The sequence below is a fragment of the Stegodyphus dumicola genome, chromosome 1 (genome assembly GCF_044657685.1).
Source record: "Stegodyphus dumicola isolate Sdum_Otavi_A_Nest chromosome 1, ASM4465768v1".
NCBI lineage: Eukaryota > Metazoa > Arthropoda > Arachnida > Araneae > Eresidae > Stegodyphus > Stegodyphus dumicola.
The window spans coordinates 127,146,606-127,165,321 of NC_140768.1; the positions used below are offsets into that span (position 1 = coordinate 127,146,606).

At 32.8% G+C, this 18,716-nt stretch overlaps 1 protein-coding gene across 1 annotated transcript in view; it reads left to right on the top strand.

Annotated features, from left to right (window-relative positions):
• Positions 1-15,619: 15,619 nt before the first annotated feature.
• Positions 15,620-18,716, top strand: part of LOC146999235 (alpha-tocopherol transfer protein-like) — a 61,282-nt gene continuing 58,185 nt past the window's right edge. Inside the window, exon 1 of the mRNA XM_085820285.1 lies at positions 15,620-15,855. Within this exon, the coding sequence (XP_085676411.1) occupies positions 15,729-15,855 (127 nt within the window). The 5' untranslated portion in view covers positions 15,620-15,728. The remainder of the gene's footprint in view (positions 15,856-18,716) is intronic.

The following is an 18,716-nucleotide window of genomic DNA, read 5'->3' on the forward strand; positions in this document are numbered from 1 at the left end:
GCGACTTTACCGCTCGGCCGTTTGTGAGCCTTTATGAAATGGAAGGCGATAACTTTATTTAAAATGATTGTCAGAAATACCAAGATATTTCGAAAGGTTGGATGCTTTTTAATATACTTGCAGAATGCCTAAAGAAAAAGAGCAAGAATAAAGTAGAATGCCTGAAGAAAAAGAGAAGAACAAATTTAGTATTAATATTTTTTTTTAAATTTAAAACCTTTTTCTTATGATATTTGATTCTTGCGATTTCAAAAATAAAATATTCGGCTAAAATATGAATAACATTTTAAGAAACCAAATGTAAGATAAAATTGTGTAAAGCAATGGGCACAATGATAAAACTGTTTTAAGCAGTGTATGCAAGTCATCCTAAGTTAAAATGTCGGTTATACATCTCTCTTATTTATATATGTCTTTTCTGAACGGAACATTGAAAGGCGTGTTAACTGTGCTTTACTGTATTTTCTCTTTTAATATATGCAGTTTTCAAACGCATCGTAGTCTGGGTTACAAAGTATTCTTCCGAAAGAAACGCAATTCAAATAAATAAAATCAAATTCTGGAAAATTTATATTAATAAATATGTTTAAAATGCTGAGTTCGAAGAAATAAATAGAAAATTTTAAAACAATTATCTGAAGAGACAATGCAACACAAACAATTAAAGTATAAAAATTTAAAAATTACCTAAAATAATAACTATGACCAAAAATATATATATAATGAAAACTATTGGAAAAAAATAAATAAATAAACGCAGTTCGATTATTTACGCAGTTCGAAGAGGTAAATAAAAATTTTTAAAACAGTTATTCGAAAAAACCACGCAACTTAAACAATTAAAATGAAATTCGAAAAAGAAAAAAATACTATAATAACAGTTATAAAATAAAACTATAATATAAAGAATATTATTTGGAAAAAAGGAACGATGGTGACTTTTTTCCTGTCATGGGAAAGGAAACTAGGTTGCCATATATTAAGAAGTTCGCCAAGTGAACTATTCTTGGCGCAAACTGAAAAAAAAGTGCCAACATAAATTTGTGAATTTCTCCGTAAATTTGGCTCTAAATTTTACAAAATTTCATACTTAGGCGTAATTTGAGTTGTAGAATCGAAATATGTAAAAACATTGGTATGTTATTTCAGAAAAGTCCGATTTTGTGTCAAAATACCTATGTTAACCTATGTTAGAATAGTGATATATATAAATCTAATATGTATCCTAAGTCGCGCTTTCGAGACATGAAGAACGCAATTTGAATTTTGTCAATCGGCCCAGTAGAACGAAAGATATAGAACTGTCCCCCCCCCTTTTTTTTTCTTTTTTTGAGCAGTGTACGTTATGTCAATATGTAGACCATGTTTGTTAGGTATTCTTTAATGGCATATTAATTTAAAATGCTTGAGAAAAGTTTTAGTTTAATATACACTAGAAAATAAAAACTGCTTTATGTCTTACTGAGTTCTTATTACTTCGGCTAGGATTCAGTTCAACGCTATGAAATGAATAGTAGAATGAAAAACAAATTGTTGTTATAAGAAGGCTAAAAATAAATATTCTAATAAAATAGTTGCAGTAAACATTTCATAAACCTTGTAGAGACATTAAGTACACTCACTTCCAAAGGATTAAGCACGGAGAGGAAAATGCTAATTTTCGGAAGCCAATCAGAATTGAAGAGGATGCATTTAGCTGCAGAGGTAGATGGAAGTATGCAAATATGTTAGGTAACAGTCAATCGCGCTTTCATGTCAAGAAATATGCAAAAAAGGCAGTCTTATGAAAAGCCAGCTGTATGAAGGGTTACAGAAGTTGATCGTAAGTGCTGGTAGAGGGCGTTTAAAACTTTCGTACAATTTGTTTTCAAAACATACGTGTTTCTTGACTTCCAGAAGACGAATGGAAGATTCTGAGCGCTGGCGTGCTGTGGGGCGCATACGTGTTTCTAGACTTCCAGAAGACGAATGGAAGATTCTGAGCGCTGCCGTGCTGTGGTGCGCATTGAAGCAGGACAGTCGATCACAGATGTTGCTCTTTTCTTCGGCGTTCATCATTCTGTAATTTCACGTTTATGGAAACAATTCTGAACTACACAGACAGTTGTCCGAAGGGCCGTTGCCGGTCGCCCAAGGGTTACAACCCCCGCGGAAGATCGATATATTGCTGTTGTAGCCAAGCGTTATCGCAAAGCGATCTCCACACGTGTGATACCTATGGTTACAGCGTCCATTGATAAGGCGATATCTGCAGCTACTGTACGCCGAAGATTACATATGAGTGGACTGTACGCTCGGGTACCTCGAGTTTGTGTTCCTCTATTCGTCCAATCAAGAGGGGCAAGATTACAGTGGTGCCGGGAACATGTCAATTGGAATGTGTCTCACTGGGGCAATCTCATGTTTACTATGAGTCAAAATTTGCTCTGGAGCCAGATGACAAGCGTATAAGGATATGGCGTGAACAACGAACACGCGATCAGTCCAAAACATCACCGAACATCATGCATTCCGAGGCGGAAGCTTGGTGTGGGCAAGGATTTCATTAGGATACTGCGCCGACCTGCGCATCTTTAAACGGAGCTCTTTGACGCCTGTCCGGTATCGAGATGAAGTCCTGGAACCTATTGTGAGATTGTACGCTGCATTGTGAGATTGTACGTTGGCCCTACTTTTGTTTTAATGAACGATAACGCACGTCTCCATAGAGCTGATATCTTCGATGACTACTTGGAGAGTGAAGGGATTGCGCGTATGGCGTGGCCAGCATATTCGCCCGACCTTAATCCCATTGAAACTCTTTGGGATGCTCTCGGCCGTGCTGTATCTTCACGTTTCCCACCTCCAGCCACTCTTATTGAGCTGGAAACTGCTCTACAAGAAGAATGGCGATTGCTTTATTCTGCGGTGGTTGACCATCTAATTGAAAGCATGGTGACATGGTGCAAACTTTGTATACAGATGGAGGGAGAATCACATACCCTATTAATGTCCTTTTTTTCATTTTATGCTGTTTATTTTAACTTTATACATAATTCTGTTTAAGTCTCCAGTATGTCATTATCTGACAACATACAAATATTTAATATTGCTTTCATTTCTGTAAATAATTATTGATTTTGTTTTATGCATAAATATATATGCTACATTCCTGCCGAATTTTGTGTCAATCAAAGCTGTATTTGTTGATTTTTTTGCATTTTATATCTTCGTGCTTAACTTTTGGAAGTGGGTATATTTTTTGAAAGCAGGAAAGATGATAAATGGCCAACGCCTTCGCCTGGAATCGAACTACGGATCTCTGGAATACGCGCCCAGCGTGCTGACCACTACACTACGAAGGCATGCTAACAAGGCGGGAGAAATACCTTATAACCTGACAGAAAATTTCATTTATTTTTTTAAATACGCTGAAACAAGTAGTATGAACTGATTTCAACTCTGAAATGAATTACATGAACTGATTAGCATTGCTCCTGTTCTGTGAATTTTCCATGAATGCTTTTATATAATTAAAATGTGGGTCACTCAAATACTAGTATTGATTTAAAAAAGATTTATTAGATGGAAACGTGGAGGGTGACTTGATCCATGACTATTCATCGCTTTAACAAATACGTTGGTCTATGATGGACTTCGTTTTGCCGAACTGTACGAGAGTAATAAGATAGAATATCATATCGCTGGTCTGCCGATAAGACGACTGATCGCTGGTAAATCGACCTGTGTAGAAATTTCAGCAAAATGTTTGACTATACGTGTGTTTCTGTGGTTCAGTGTAAATATGAAACGCGAAAATCATCCTACCAGTGGCTGAGAGAATAAGATCACTGAACACTGATAGTTGGACCCTTGTTCATATCATGGCGAAAGTGTAAGCTCCTAAAAATTTTCTGGGTTTTTTCACTTGTAATGTGAATAGAAACAGGTTTCTCTTAAAACCCTATCCCATCTAGCGACACGCACGGCTAGGCGGGACATTTCCTGGAAACGAGATTCTGGTAGCATTGATTTAAACGGGAGCATTGATTTAAAACCTAAAACGACTGGAAGCAATGTTGCGTCTAGCCGGGAAAGCGATGTTGTTGCTACGAGGAACATATTGAAACTTTGCCGAAAATGGTTCGTTTTCAGCTGTGTTCGACATAGAGATAAACCAATCAGACGAAAGTTTTGCTTTTGAAAAATCACAGGTAATTTTCGATATCCGATGGCTGCAACTGTGAGATCCTAAACGGTGGAAACGGGAGCCGAATTAATTGAAGAAATACGGAAAAAGCCATTGTTGTAGAGTAACTAAGTCATTTTAAAAATGCTTACATATTCATTAAACTTATAATCGTAGGAATTTCACAGGAGACAGTATTTTATGACGTGTTTGTATTTTTGATGATTTGTTTACAAATTATTTGGAGCGAAAAGTTCACCAAATTTGTCATATTTTGTGCTGATCGTGTGAAAAAGAAATGTTATCATTGCTATATAAGAGAATTTTTTTATTAAATTTAAGGTGACAAATTTATTAAAATCTGTTTGTATATGCGCGACTGTACTAATTATTCATCTTTAAAATTGTTTATTGCATAATCAGCGACATACTGTAAACAACATAAAAGGTGGGTAAAAAAGGAAAGCATAGAATAAGTAATAATGAGAAAAAACTTTAAATTTGTATGCTATTACTTTCATGTTATTAATGAAATACTTTTTTAGATTATAAATACATTAGAAACTATAGTTTTACTGTTAATGATGCATATTGAAACGTTGGAAATTTGTGGATTTACTATTATGCAAGATGAAAAACATTTGTATATATATTTATTACTAAAAATCGTATTCATTACATTAACACTAATACACATACATCAACAATTTCTGAGCCATCGTATTTCTCTCTATGTGTATGTAAATACATGACTTATTAGACGTATGTTTATTTATATATATAAACTTATTAATTTATATATTAAAACTTATGACTTATTAGATGTATGTTTATATATATATATATAAGAAAGGGAGACGTTAAAAACTAGCTATAGCTGTAGAGAATTATAAATCTATTTTAAAATTTGCAGCTCAACGTGCAGTTTTTGACCAACTAGGTCTTACTTTTTTTGATTTACTACTTTCTACTTAATATATATATATATAAGTAAACAATCAAATTAATCGTAATATATTGCCTAATACATGCGCAAAAACTTCAAAGTAATAATATCATCATTTATTTACTAATGAATTAATTAGTATATTATCTCCTCTGAGAAATATAGTTACGTTTCTACTGAAATGAAGTAATTATAAGCATATTTAAAAACTGAAACTTGAAATAATTGTTTAAATGAAAACATTAAAAATGAATCTTGAGTAAATTGAAAATGGAAACTTTAAAAAGTATAATTAAAATTGAAAATGTAATCAATAAACCAATGAATTATCGTCATTGACCAAAAATTAGTTGACATTTCAAAGTGAACAAACCAGCTTCCGGTCAATTAACAATGATTAATAAATGCGAAGGTGTTGCGCCTTTTTTTTCAAGTATTATGACAAAAAAGATTTTTAGTGAGATGTGTTTAAGTAAAGTAAGTATCGTTAAAGTGAGATGAATTGAAGCAAAAGCATTGTATAGAATTCAGTAAGAAAGTGGAAGTTCCGTCATGTTTCAAAATGTAAACTTTGTAAAAATAATGAACATAATGCAATCTTTGTAAAAAAAATTAAACAAGTAAGAAAAGGTCAATAAAATTATATTTACATAGGACAAAAAGGTAAAATTTAAAATGTACGAAAAGAAAATGTACATAATATGCATAAATGGCTAAAAGATGAATTAATTAACTTACGTGTTTGCTAGTTTTTGAAGCGAGACAGGTCAGTTACTTCTTCACTCTCCAATCTGAGTGTGAAGATGGCACCGTGGTAAAGAGGAAGTATTTCATATTTGGGTATGAAATATGTTAATGATAATATGTGGAGTTGATATAAACACTTTTCTGCACTCTCCTTATTTTTAATTCTCCGTTATATGAAAAACCAGCAGCAATCATAAATCATTTTTAAAAAACTCTTTTTATATTCTTTGAACAATTTGTTTTAAGATTTTTTCCTCCACTCTGATGATTAGAAATGGACCTCTTTTTATTTCAGTCATTTAAGTACGCCCATCATTCTTCGTGGAGAAAGACGATATACATTAGTTTTCCGTCCTTTTAAGTTTCAAATCAGCTTTAATTGCTTTGTTTACAACTGACATTGAGCATTTTAATGATTGTGCAACTGTCCTTGGTAAATTTTGTTTTAATATTAAAGATCTTACCTTTGCAACATTTGAAAGGTTCCACTTATTCCTTGAATGTTTATTTGGAACAATTTTTCTGTCGTATCTTTAGATATCCAAACACCACGGCTTTTACAGCGTTTTTTAACAACTGAATACCAACAATTTTCTTTGAAAAGAGCACAAATATAGCCTTCCATTCATTGCTTCTTTAAAAGCGCCATTTTGCAATGAAAACAAGGCCTGCCAACGAAAATTTATACTTTCAAAAATTTAGTTCGAGTCCAAGGAGAGTATTTTTTATAGCAAAGCAAAATTGCCTAAATCAAGGGTGCCCAACCCATATCGGTTGATGGGCCAAGTAAAAATTTACTAAACTGAGGTGAGACGCACATATAAAAATAAAACAACAAATTATTCAAAATATTTTATTACCTTACAATTAATGTGACACTTGTTTTTGTATTTTACTTGAGATTTTTTTTTTTATATAAACGGATAATTTAGTCGACGCGCATCGTAGTTGATTGGTCATGTTTTCATCGAGCAACCCACTGCGATACTTTGTTTTTATCAGGTTTAATTTGGAAAATAATTACTCGCAGCGATAGGTAGTTCCAACTGCTGATATAATGAGCATAGCCAATCGTTTCAAATTTGAAATTTTATCTTTGAGGATATATTTTGGATAATATTCAATCTTATTCCCTTCGCACAGCCTTTTTAGCTTGATGCTTGATTGTAATTCTGTTAGCTCCATTTGTAAATTTGGAGGTGCTGATTCCACCTCTACATTAAATGGAGCTAAAAATATTGTAAACATTTCTTCAAACTGTTGTAAGGAGAATGGTGTTGAATTCTTCAAAAAATTTTCCGATTTCCGTAGAATATTTGAAGAAATTTTTATGGTCCCTTTTATTGTTCATTTAACAATGGGAAAGGAATCAAATTGTTTGACCGCAATTGATTTTCATAAAGCTGAAGCTTTACTACAAAGGATTTTATATCTTGATATCAATTGGTAATCAATTTATTTTCACCTTGCAACTTCTGCTTTAACTCATTCAGTTTCATTGCTATATCTGTTAGAAAACCTAAATCTAAAAGCCATTGATTATCCGAAAGTTCACTTATATTATGACCATTATTGTTCATGAAAGTTTTAATTTTTTCCCTTAATTTCCAAAATCGCAATAATCAGTTTCCGCGACTTAACCACCGAATTTTGATGTAATAAATGAGATCGTCTTATTCAGATTCCAGTTCCCTAAGATATTCTTGAAATTGACGGTGCTTCAATGGATTATTTTTAATTGAATTAATTACCTTGACAACAACTTTCATCCCATGAGGCATATTTAACACTTGTGCACATAGAATCTCGAGGTGCAAAAAAACAATGACAAATGAACATTTCAAAAGTTTCCTAAAGCTTTTATGTGATCGAAAATTAATGTAACAGCACAAACATTTTTCCAACCATTGAAGGGGCTTCATCTGTTGCAATACCTACAAGATTTCTCAAATCTATCTGACGAATTTACGCGCAATTTATGACAGCATCCTTAACATCTCTTCGGGTGGTAGTACCTTTCAAACTTACAAGTTCGAGTAGTTCTTTAGTAACATTCATTTGACTGTCGAAATCTCTAATAAAAATAGCAAGTTGAGCAGAGGAATATCAATTGAAATTTCATAGAAATATCATCTATTTCTCTGAACTTTATTCGTCAAAACAAGGCGTGTATATGTTACCGTGAAAGACCGAAATTGGAGAATGTCGACTTTCACCGGAGAATGTCAACATTCACCAAATACGTCGGTGAAAGATCGAATATTTCTTTACATTCTTGTATATTCGGACCCTCACCGGTGTATGACAACAATCACAGATATGCTCTGGTGTAGATCAAAAAGAGAGGAGTATATGTACACGCTGCCATTCCAAAAGGAAGTGTTCCACAAATAAATGCAGTTGTAAAAGCAAGGGCCTCTTGTGCAATTCAAAGTGTCATAATAGTTTAAGTTGTTGCAATAAATAAGATTTGAATCATATGATTTGGTAAGTTCATAACTTCTATTATTTTCCTTTCTCATTTTGAATGTACTGTATGTTTTAAGTTCTTATATTCTTAAGTTCTTATTCTGAGTTTCAAGTGCGTTTTTTCGCGAATGAATTACAAAGAAGGAAATATAATATTCTTATATGTTCAACATTCATTCACCATTAGTACATGGTGAATGTAGACATTCACCGGTGTAAGTCAGAAATAAGAGTATTTGGAAAATATTTCGGACATACACCAAGCGGTTATGCGAATGTTGACATTCACCGGTGAAAGTCGACATTCGCCAGATTTCGATGTTTCACCGTAACATATACAATTTTCAGATTAAAGGCTACGTTTTTTCCTTTCTGAGGAAAACTTTTTTTAATACACAATTAAAAATCATTTTCAGATGCATGGTATCAAAACTTTTAAGTGAAAAAAGCAGCAAAATTAATTTTACCGAATGAATACCTGAGAGAGATATTAACTAATCACCCTCAAGAAACGTTTTCGATAACAGTAAGAAATCCGATACAAAATAAACATCTGTTGCAAAAGCTTTAATTTTATAAACAGCAAAAATATAAAAATAAATAAATATCGTAGAAAATGTTATAAAGCCATATATAAACAAACATAGCATAAATTGAAACACATTGTGATCATTGATGAAACATGAGTTAATCAAAATAATTAAAAGAGAAAAAGCTCTGTTGATTATCAAGAAAGAAAACAGAAATGAGTTAAAATGTTATTCCAGCGACTCAGAAAAGAGGTTTCAGTGAATAGTTTATTATTGTTGAATGTTATAAATACAATTAGAAATAAGAGGTGTGTGTGTGTATTTAATTACGGCAAAGCACACTAGGGCTATCTGCCTAAGGGAAGGGATGCCTTTCGTGGAGGACTTTCTAAGGGAAACTGGCTCGTATACACGTTACACATGGGGAAAACCACGAAAACACCCATGCAGCCAGCCCGTTCGCGGGATTCGAACCTCGGACCGAACTACCAGTGTTCAGCGACTTTACCGCTCGGCCGCTGGTGGGCCAGAAATAAGAGGAGCATAAAAAGTAATAAAATGAATTCATCCTACTATCCAAAAATGATTTACATCCGATATTTTAGAAGAAATTCAACCTCTTTATCCAGATCAGTTGCAAAGAGTAGAAGTTCACCAATCCAACGCTACCGTTTATACTTCGAAAGGCTGGAAAAATGTAATGATCGCTACACATACTGTATACAAACGTTTTCAACATATTTTGACTGATGTAAAGAGCTTTCTCTAAACTGAAACTTGCTGGTCTCTGGAAATTACTTAAAGAGGAATAGAAAGCAACAGAGCTGCAAATTTTACAGAAAGCGTTTCTGTGATAGAAAGCGAAATGCAGAATTTTAGTACAAAAGAAAGTCGTCAACTAAAGCATTAATTAAACGGCCCCAAAATCATTCTAAAAATATGCTAGCGTCCTCCATATAACTGGACTGAAACCTTCGTGCAATTGAGAATTCAAGTTATAAGTTATTTCTCCCGCCTTCTTAGCATGCGTTCGTAGTGCAGTGGTCAGCACGCTCGGCGCGAATTGGAGAGGTCCGTTGTTCGAGTCCCGGCGAGGGCATTGCTCATTTTTCATCTCTCTAGCTTCGAAATAACCTAATGTTTCTACAGTTGCTCCCGAACTAAAAAGGTGGTGAATGATGATTCTTCACCACCGGGATCTGGCGACTGGGTTCCCTAATCCCTAGTCTCCCTTCAAAAAGGGGAGTACATAAAGTATTTCTCCCGCCTTCTTAGCATGCATTCGTAGTGTAGTTGTCAGCGGGCTCGACGAGTATTCGAGAGGTCCATGGTTCGAGTCCCAGCGAGAGCATTGCTCATTTTTCACAATTCCTACTTCGAATTAACGTAATATCTCTACAGTGTGACCTGTTGTTCTTCTATCGAGGCAAAATCAATTTAAATCTGGCAGTGCTTTAATCACACATTTTTAATACCGGTCGTTGATTTAAATTACACAAAATATAAAAGAATAAAATTTATCTCGTTTGACGCAATATGGAATGGGAATATGGAATTAACGGAATATCTCGTTTAACAGCTTTCATCTCGTTTAATGGAATAATATAGCATCACATGGGAACAACATATGACTATATATAATTAGAAGATTTCTGTATCAACAACATCCAGTCCTCAGTTATGTTCTCCATTATGGTGTCCAAATAATGTGTGATGACTCATTACACACCATTTTGCAAAGATATAATTTACAGGCGTATATGCAATAATAGAGCTGGTGTGGACACCACGTGGGTGGACTATTAAATTATGCCCATTTTGTGCTGCATTTTATTTAAACTACATCCTCGAATTTCATTAGAGACATATTTCATATTCAATTAATTCATATTTCATTTCGAGCCAATGGAAAGTACATAAAAACTCAAAGTATCTTCATTCAAAACTCTAAAATACAGAAAAACATAAAACACGAAATACAGTTAAAAACAGATAAAACATTTTTTAAAATTAAAACTACGCGAAAGCAAGCAAGTAAGCCAGAAAACAGATTTTTCGGTGCAAAAAAACTGAAAGTTTACTTTTGGTCCCACTCGGCAAAATGACACTGAAGTTGGTGCAGAAACTGACTTAATTCACTATTCTGCTAAAAATTTCAAATGTAAATAAATGCGGCTTCGTTGGGCTTAGGAGCACTTAAGCAACTTTTAAATTGCTGATAATTCTAGTAATTGTTGATAATGCTTAGGCTTTCCGAAAAACACGGCGAATGTCATAAAGCAGCACGAGTACACAAATTTTCAAAAACCCCTCCTGCGCTTATGTTATCTTCATAATTATAGCTCCACAGTTACGTAGGTGTACACTTATGTATTAGACTCAGAATATTTGCATAATTCTTCCCGCAGTATATTTGAGATTATTTGTAAATTCTCCTAATTTTGCACACGAGTGTATATTTCCAAATATAAAATTATTTCAGATGACACCAATGTTCATGTTTCGGCATTCTTAATTTTAGACAATCAGTTTCGAAAAAACTACAAAACTTAACTTTTTATAACTTTCCCGAATTCCTTTTCTCTGTTTTTCCCGTGTTTTGGAAAATGATTATCAAAAATAAAATACAAAACGTGTGACTGTACTGCGACACAATTGACTAAGATTTTAAAATATGGATATCGTACTTAGAGAACGTACCCAAACTGAAGAGGGAATGGAAACGTTTGCTAAAAATAAAATATCAGTTTAGGAAAAGTTTTCTGATGTTAATAGATTTCACGACAAGTATTTCTTTGCAGATTGTTGTTAAAAGTATTAATCAATATAGTCTTGTTTTCCAGAAAAGAGATCTTATTTACAAAATCTCATAGGATTACTGTTTTAAAAAACGTTACCAAACTTATCACATAATCAACTTAATTCCATAAATAAAAAGTAAAAAATATTTCAGTTTAATAAACTTTCGTATGCTTATTTAATGTAATTTTAAAGTGATAAAGCTCCATGAAAATATTAATAGTGCTTTTATAGCGTTTAGAAACTTATAAATAACATACGTGAATATTCTTTCGGCACATAATTTGTAAAGAAATTATATATTTTAAAATGTTAAACACTGGAAAATCTGAAAAGAATATCATTGAATGACATTTAAGAAAAAAATGAAAATCAATATATTCTAATTTATTTATTTAACCAACCCCACAAGGCAAATTGGAAATGAAGGCGCATGTCCCATATTTTGAAATTAAATATCTCAATCAGTTTTTGTTGTGTAACAGTCAAACATTTTGCTTTTAATTTTTCAATATGAGTAAAGATTTTTACTAATTATAACTATAGGGAGCGAGGGAACGCATGAAATGTTAAAATCCATAATTTCTACAAATATGCATCTTTAAAATTGGAAATGTTAATACCACCTGAAACATTTTTGCACCATTCGAACATTTTCACCTATTGAAACACTTTTATAAATGGACGGTTTGGTTTATTCAATTACGGCAAAGCACTGAAGAGTTTCTTTCTAAGAAGAGGGAAGCTTTTGTGGAGGATTTTCTATGAGAAATTAGCTCGTAAATACATTAAACATGGGGAAAACTACGAAAATGCCCAGGCAGCCAGTCCTTTCACCGGGATTCGAATCCTGAACCGAACTACCAGTGTTCAGGTCGGCTGCTGGTGAACTCTTTTCTTAAAGTGGATGCATATGTCTAGGATGGAAAGGAAATTCGGTTAACATTGGGTAATTTTATTTCCATTTGGTTCACTGTAGTTTCTAGTGCATACTGAAATTTATATAAACATTGCTATTTTAATATTTACTTTTTATGGTACTATCAAACTTAAGCAGCAAATAACTACTGGACTTTAAAAAATGCGTTATGAAGTGCTTTCTTTTTATTTCTCAAATCTGCAACTGTAATGACGGAATCTTCTTGTCATGACTTCTGTGCAATAGTTTTTCAAGCCGCTAAGACATTAATTTACAAATCTGTATTTTAGTACTAATCAGCAAAATGTTTTTCTTCCTGATCTGAATTCGTAATGAAAATACAGTGTGTAAATTATGTATTTCATATGGATGTATCCGAATAGCAAGAAAATTATCATAGTTCCTGCCCATAATTTTAAAACTGTAGAAAATTCCCTTACTTTCAAAGCAAGCATACTGTAAAATTTTAAATACGTATGTCTGATATCTAGCTATGCACTGAATTAAGAAACAGAAAGTTTCAAACGAAAGGAATTATTGCTGCAAGCATCTTTTCTTTTTTTCTTCCATAAACTTTAATTTTTACGTTTCAATTCTGTGCTACATACCTTTAACTTTGTGTGCTTTAACTTGTAGAGACATCAGCATTTTTTTGGAAGCTGGAGAGATAAAAAATGAACAAACGCCTTCGCCGGAAATCGAACCACGGACCTCTGGAATATCGGCCCAGCGTGCAGAACCACTATACCACAAAGGCTCGCTAGGAAGACGGGAGAAATACCTTATATACTTTTGTTACAAACTTTATGTTAAACAAAGAACTACACAAAAAGCACCATTACAAAAAGAAATACATTCTTGAATTTGTGCAATTTATTAATTTTTTTTAAATACGCCAGAAATTATGTTAATTTCTTCAAAATTATTATTATAATATATAATATTGTTACGCTTTACGGGTTCGCGGATTTACAGTGATTGATAAAAACACTTGATGAAGACTCAAACGACAGTTTATTTGCCGGTATTACACAGGACAATTTAAAAGATACGTTTACATTCGTCGAAAAACTATGATTAACAAGCAGCAACACAGCCTTCAGGCTACAACGGTGAAGAGAGCTCCACGGCAAAGCACTAAAGTACAGTTCCCGACTCGGTCGATCGCTCTCAAGCTAACCTCTGAACTCAAGACACTATTACTGAACTCAACATGCTCGAAATACTCTTCACTATATAACTCAAAATACCCTTCACCATAAAATAGATGATACACTGGAACTTCGCGTATAGGCAGCATTTAGATAGCTTTTGACCAGCCTTTGAGAACATTCTGTGGCAAACCTGTAAGAATTCGTTCCAGAATGTTCTCGTTCCGACTATGGCATACCATCGATTTTGTTGCCAAACGGGCGATTTCGTGCCAAATCCGGCAACCCCGCCTTTCCTAGCTACTTTCTGGTAACTCCAAATCCGCTTTACGGGGAAGCTATCTTACCGCAGCTGGGCTTTTCGCAACAATATATTATGCATTTATTTTAAGGCTGCTTGGCTTATTATTTTGAACCTCAGTTCCATACGACAACGCATTAAACCTGTTAATCTGAGTGAAGCATATTGTACAAAATATTCAAGCAAGAAAATGAATCTGATATGTTTTAGAGGATATAACTCAAACGTGTTTAACTTTTGGTCTGAACGTAAGAAGTCGTTTAAATGGATGGACCATGTGCTTCTTTAAATGTCATATGGAGCAAATATTAAAACAAAAACAAAAACATATATTATATTTTTCAACAATGTAAGTATAATATATATGTTCTTGAAATTGTTTTGATCTTATTTGTTATTTTGTATTCTTATGATACTTGTACAGACAATAATTACAAACTTGAGAGTGTTATCAATATCTGTATTAGGACATGAAAAAATCCTCTGCCGTATTAGAGGTTCTTGATATATAAGCGAATCAGGTCTGACTAGAAAAGAAAATACTAATCAAGAATTTAAAACTACGCAAAAAATGAATATTAAATTAATTTAGGTTCTAAATAAAATTTTATTGACTTCGAATGTTATCGAGACAAGGATCCTATGTTTGAACATAGGATCCTTGTCTTCAGAACAAAAATATTTGTTTCAAATCTTGTTTATTATAATTATTATTTTTGTTTGAAAAAAAACTCCGTAAAATGTTTTATAAGTGATCTTAATTTCTGGATACCATCATACCTTGGATGATTAATTATGAAATAAATATTCGGCATTGTAACTCGCTAAGAAATAGTATTAGACAGAGAGAAAATGCTTTTAAATGCAAAACAGTATGTGAGGCTCTTGCGTTAAACTAACCAGTTTTTATGATTTTTCTTTACTTCTTATTCCTCTACAGAACGCAAATTAGTTTATAGTGTATTTAAGCTGAAAACGCTTTAAGCTCTTTTTAGATAATAAGGGAAAGAATTTTTGGCATTCGAGCTGCTTTGTTATAATTTTGCCAGCTCTAGCTAAATGTAATGATATCGGCTTTTCATTCTTTCGTAGACGATACTTTAAAGTTAGGTGCCTGTAAATAAGTTGAACCAACTTGTAACTTAGTGTTTAATTGGGACAATTAAACACTAGTTGTCTTAAGCTGTTGATCCAGGTTTGAAATTATTTGACTGGTATTATTTTTATTTGCATCGCCACAAGTCGTGGTTATCTGCAGAGTTCGAGTCACGCCCTTTGTGTTAAACATTCAGTTTAAGAAAAGGTTGTTTAAATCTTTGTGAGTTTTTGTCACGCTATTTTAGGCATAATAATAACTTTCCACCTATCTCGTAAAGAACTAAAGTTCCAAATATTGGATTAAATATAACCTCATAAGGGAAATAGGAAATACACAACAAAGGAAAACTAATCTCACGGAAAATTTAAAAATCTTCCTTTCAAAATACGTCATTAATGTGTATTACCTCATCCTAATATTATTTTTTCTGCCTTGGTACTTAATAATGCTGCATTAGGTTTCACTTTTTTAGTACAAGCTTCCTTGAGAACCATTTTTTAAAATTCACTGCTCAGTGTTCAGATCTGATCGATGAATGTGCACCTTTTCCACATTCTTTTTTAAATTAGCCATCAATATTTTGTCATCTGCTTTATAAGATGGCTTTCGCTCCTTTCTTATTGGAAGGCTTAACGCCTGAAATGGAAAACATAGCTGAAAAAGAACTTGGAGAGATCCCAGTAGTCAGACAGGAATCACTAGAAAAAATCAAGAAACTCATAGAAAGTAAGTATTAAAGCTTCAAGTTTATGTAATTCCAAAATTGTAATATTATGCATTTCATCGAGCTGTTGATGAATATTCTCTATGGTTCATAAAATTTTTGCTTCTCAAATGAACCCTCTCAGAATTTCTGAAATTGGCTTCGACATAGTACAAATAAGATATATTTTATAAATGAAATGTAAATTGTCAGCATGTATACTTTTTATCACGAGTGTTTAATTTTAATGATGTATGTATATTCGCTTCGTTAACCTTTAATCATAGCGAGTAAAACCGCCAACATATTTTTAAATAAATTAATGTATAAACTACATTACATAGGCAATTTGCATTTCAACGTGATAATATGTACTGGTACTGCATTATAATCTATATTATATATATATGTTACGGTGAAACACCGAAATCTGGAGAATGTCGACTTTCACCGGTGAATGTCAACATTCACATAGTCTCTTGGTGTATGTCCGGAATATTTTCCAAATACTCTTATTTCTGACTTACACCGGTCAATGTCGACATTCACCATGTACTAATGGTGAATGTTGAACATATAACAATATTATATTTTCTTCTCCGTAATTCAGTCACGAATAAACGCACTTGAGACTTGAAATAAGAACTTAAGAACATGAGAACCTAAAATACACAATACATTCGAAAAGAGAAAGGAAAATAATAGAAGTTAAAAACTTACTTAATTATACAGTACGTTCTAAATGAGAAAATAAAATAACAGTAATAAAAAACTTGCTAAATTATGTGATTCAAATCTTATTTATTGCAACAACTTAAACTATTATGGCACTTTTCTTTCTCTTTTCCACTTTCACCAGAGCATATCTGTGATTGTCGACATACACTGGTGAGGGTCCGAATATACAAGAATGTTGTGAAATATTCGGGCTTTCACCGACGTATTTTGTGAATGTTGATATTCTCCGGTGAAAGTCGACATTCTCCAATCTCGGTCTTTCACGGTAACATATATACCTTCAAAAGTTTTAATTCACTAAGAAAAATAGATTTTTTACATACATTTCTTATGATTGCCTTTCTTACTATTAAATTCGTTTATAATGAAACTGTATAATCACCACATATTTTTTCATTCATTTTTTATTATACCAAAAGGCATAATATTACAGAAGTACATAATTGCATGTGTAACATGCTTTCTGTTCTATAGCCCTGTACTTTTAATTTTGCTTTTCATTTTACCAATACAGCTACTAATCCCATTATCACAACTAACAAAATATTAATTATTAATCAGAACTACTAAATTCAGCATTTTAAGGGTTTTTAGGACTTTTGTCTTCTTGCTTATCATCCGTTTGTTCCTGAGAATTTAACCGCATTGCCTGTGCGAAGCTAGGTCCAGATTTCACTGCGCTTTTCTTTTTGTTTACTGGTTTATTTTTTGGAAATGCAGGGCACCCACGATAGGATGATGGGTGCTTTCCAGAGCAGTTCACACACTTAAGATCTTCCGTTCTACCTTTAATCAGGCATTCTGCGGATCTGTGATTTTCAGCACACTTTACGCAGCGCGGCTGAAAGAAGCGGTTTTTGGAGGAGTGATGCCATTTTTGGCGAGTGTAATTTAAGTTACTTCGAAGTCGAGAGTGTTTCTTCACAATACTTACATTGTTTTTGGATAACCTGAGCATAATTTTTATAAGCCTAAAAGTATTGCGAATTTAAAAGTTCCATGTTAAAATTAAACTAGCTGCATTCAATAAAATACCTACAGAATATCTATTCTATTGCTATTGGGGCGAAATATAACTTTTTTTTTACTCAAGACTTATCATCTGTAGTACAGTGCAATGTACATTTCACGTATGCATGTAGTACAGCGCAGTTTATATTTTACACATAGACTGAAATCCTTTCTTGCGGCTTTTGAATGTGCTTAAGGAATAATGAAATTCCTCCGCTTCCGCACATTAATATAACTTAATTATTGAAATATATGTCCAAGTAAGTTCGATATTTGCAGTTCTAAGTTGTCGCGATTCCTCGTGTGCATTATTCTACTTCTGAGCAAGTTTATTAAGAACTAAATATTAATTAATCTTAAAATTAATGTTGTCTGATAATTTAGCAATTTATATTATATTATTTTAACAGCATTTAATTAAAAATGTACTTTAAACCGTAGTGTAAAACTGCAAAATAAAATGTTAGGGCTGTACTTAATTTAATTAAAACAAGTTGTTATGTATAATATTTAAAATACGTAGTTACATAATAGCTAAATACCACAATAATAACAGAAAAGAATGTATTAATTTTCACGAAATGCAAAAATAAGAAAAGCTATTAAAAATATTAAAAAAATCTTAAAGCTTTCAGATTTTACATTGCTCCCAAAGGGGCGTTTTAAAAATGTTTCGTGTGTTACCGTTATTTATTAAATATCATGTTCTTCGCATTTAAGCCATAAAATTCTATTCAACAGCAATATCATAAAATATTTAAAAGAGCAAATCTGTAGAATTTTCGATACACAGTCTCGTGCGCTGGAAATAAAAATGCTTTTTATTTTCGTATAGTGTTGCTATTGCTCGCTTTGAAATCGTTGAATTTCTTAATCAAAAACCCGTAAATTCTTTACAGAATATCACATAGATAATAAATCATATTCCGAATTTGGGCTCCCAGATGCCCATATTCGGGTGGAGACGTGCGTTATTTAAAATTTTATGGCTCTAGGTACCGTTGTTTTATCACAATGGGAGAAACATATATCGTTGTTTTATCATAATGGGAGAACATTTATGCAGATTCTTCATTATTTATTTTTTAATATAATGCAGGGCTCTAATATTTGGTGGCAACAATTTAAAAAGTAA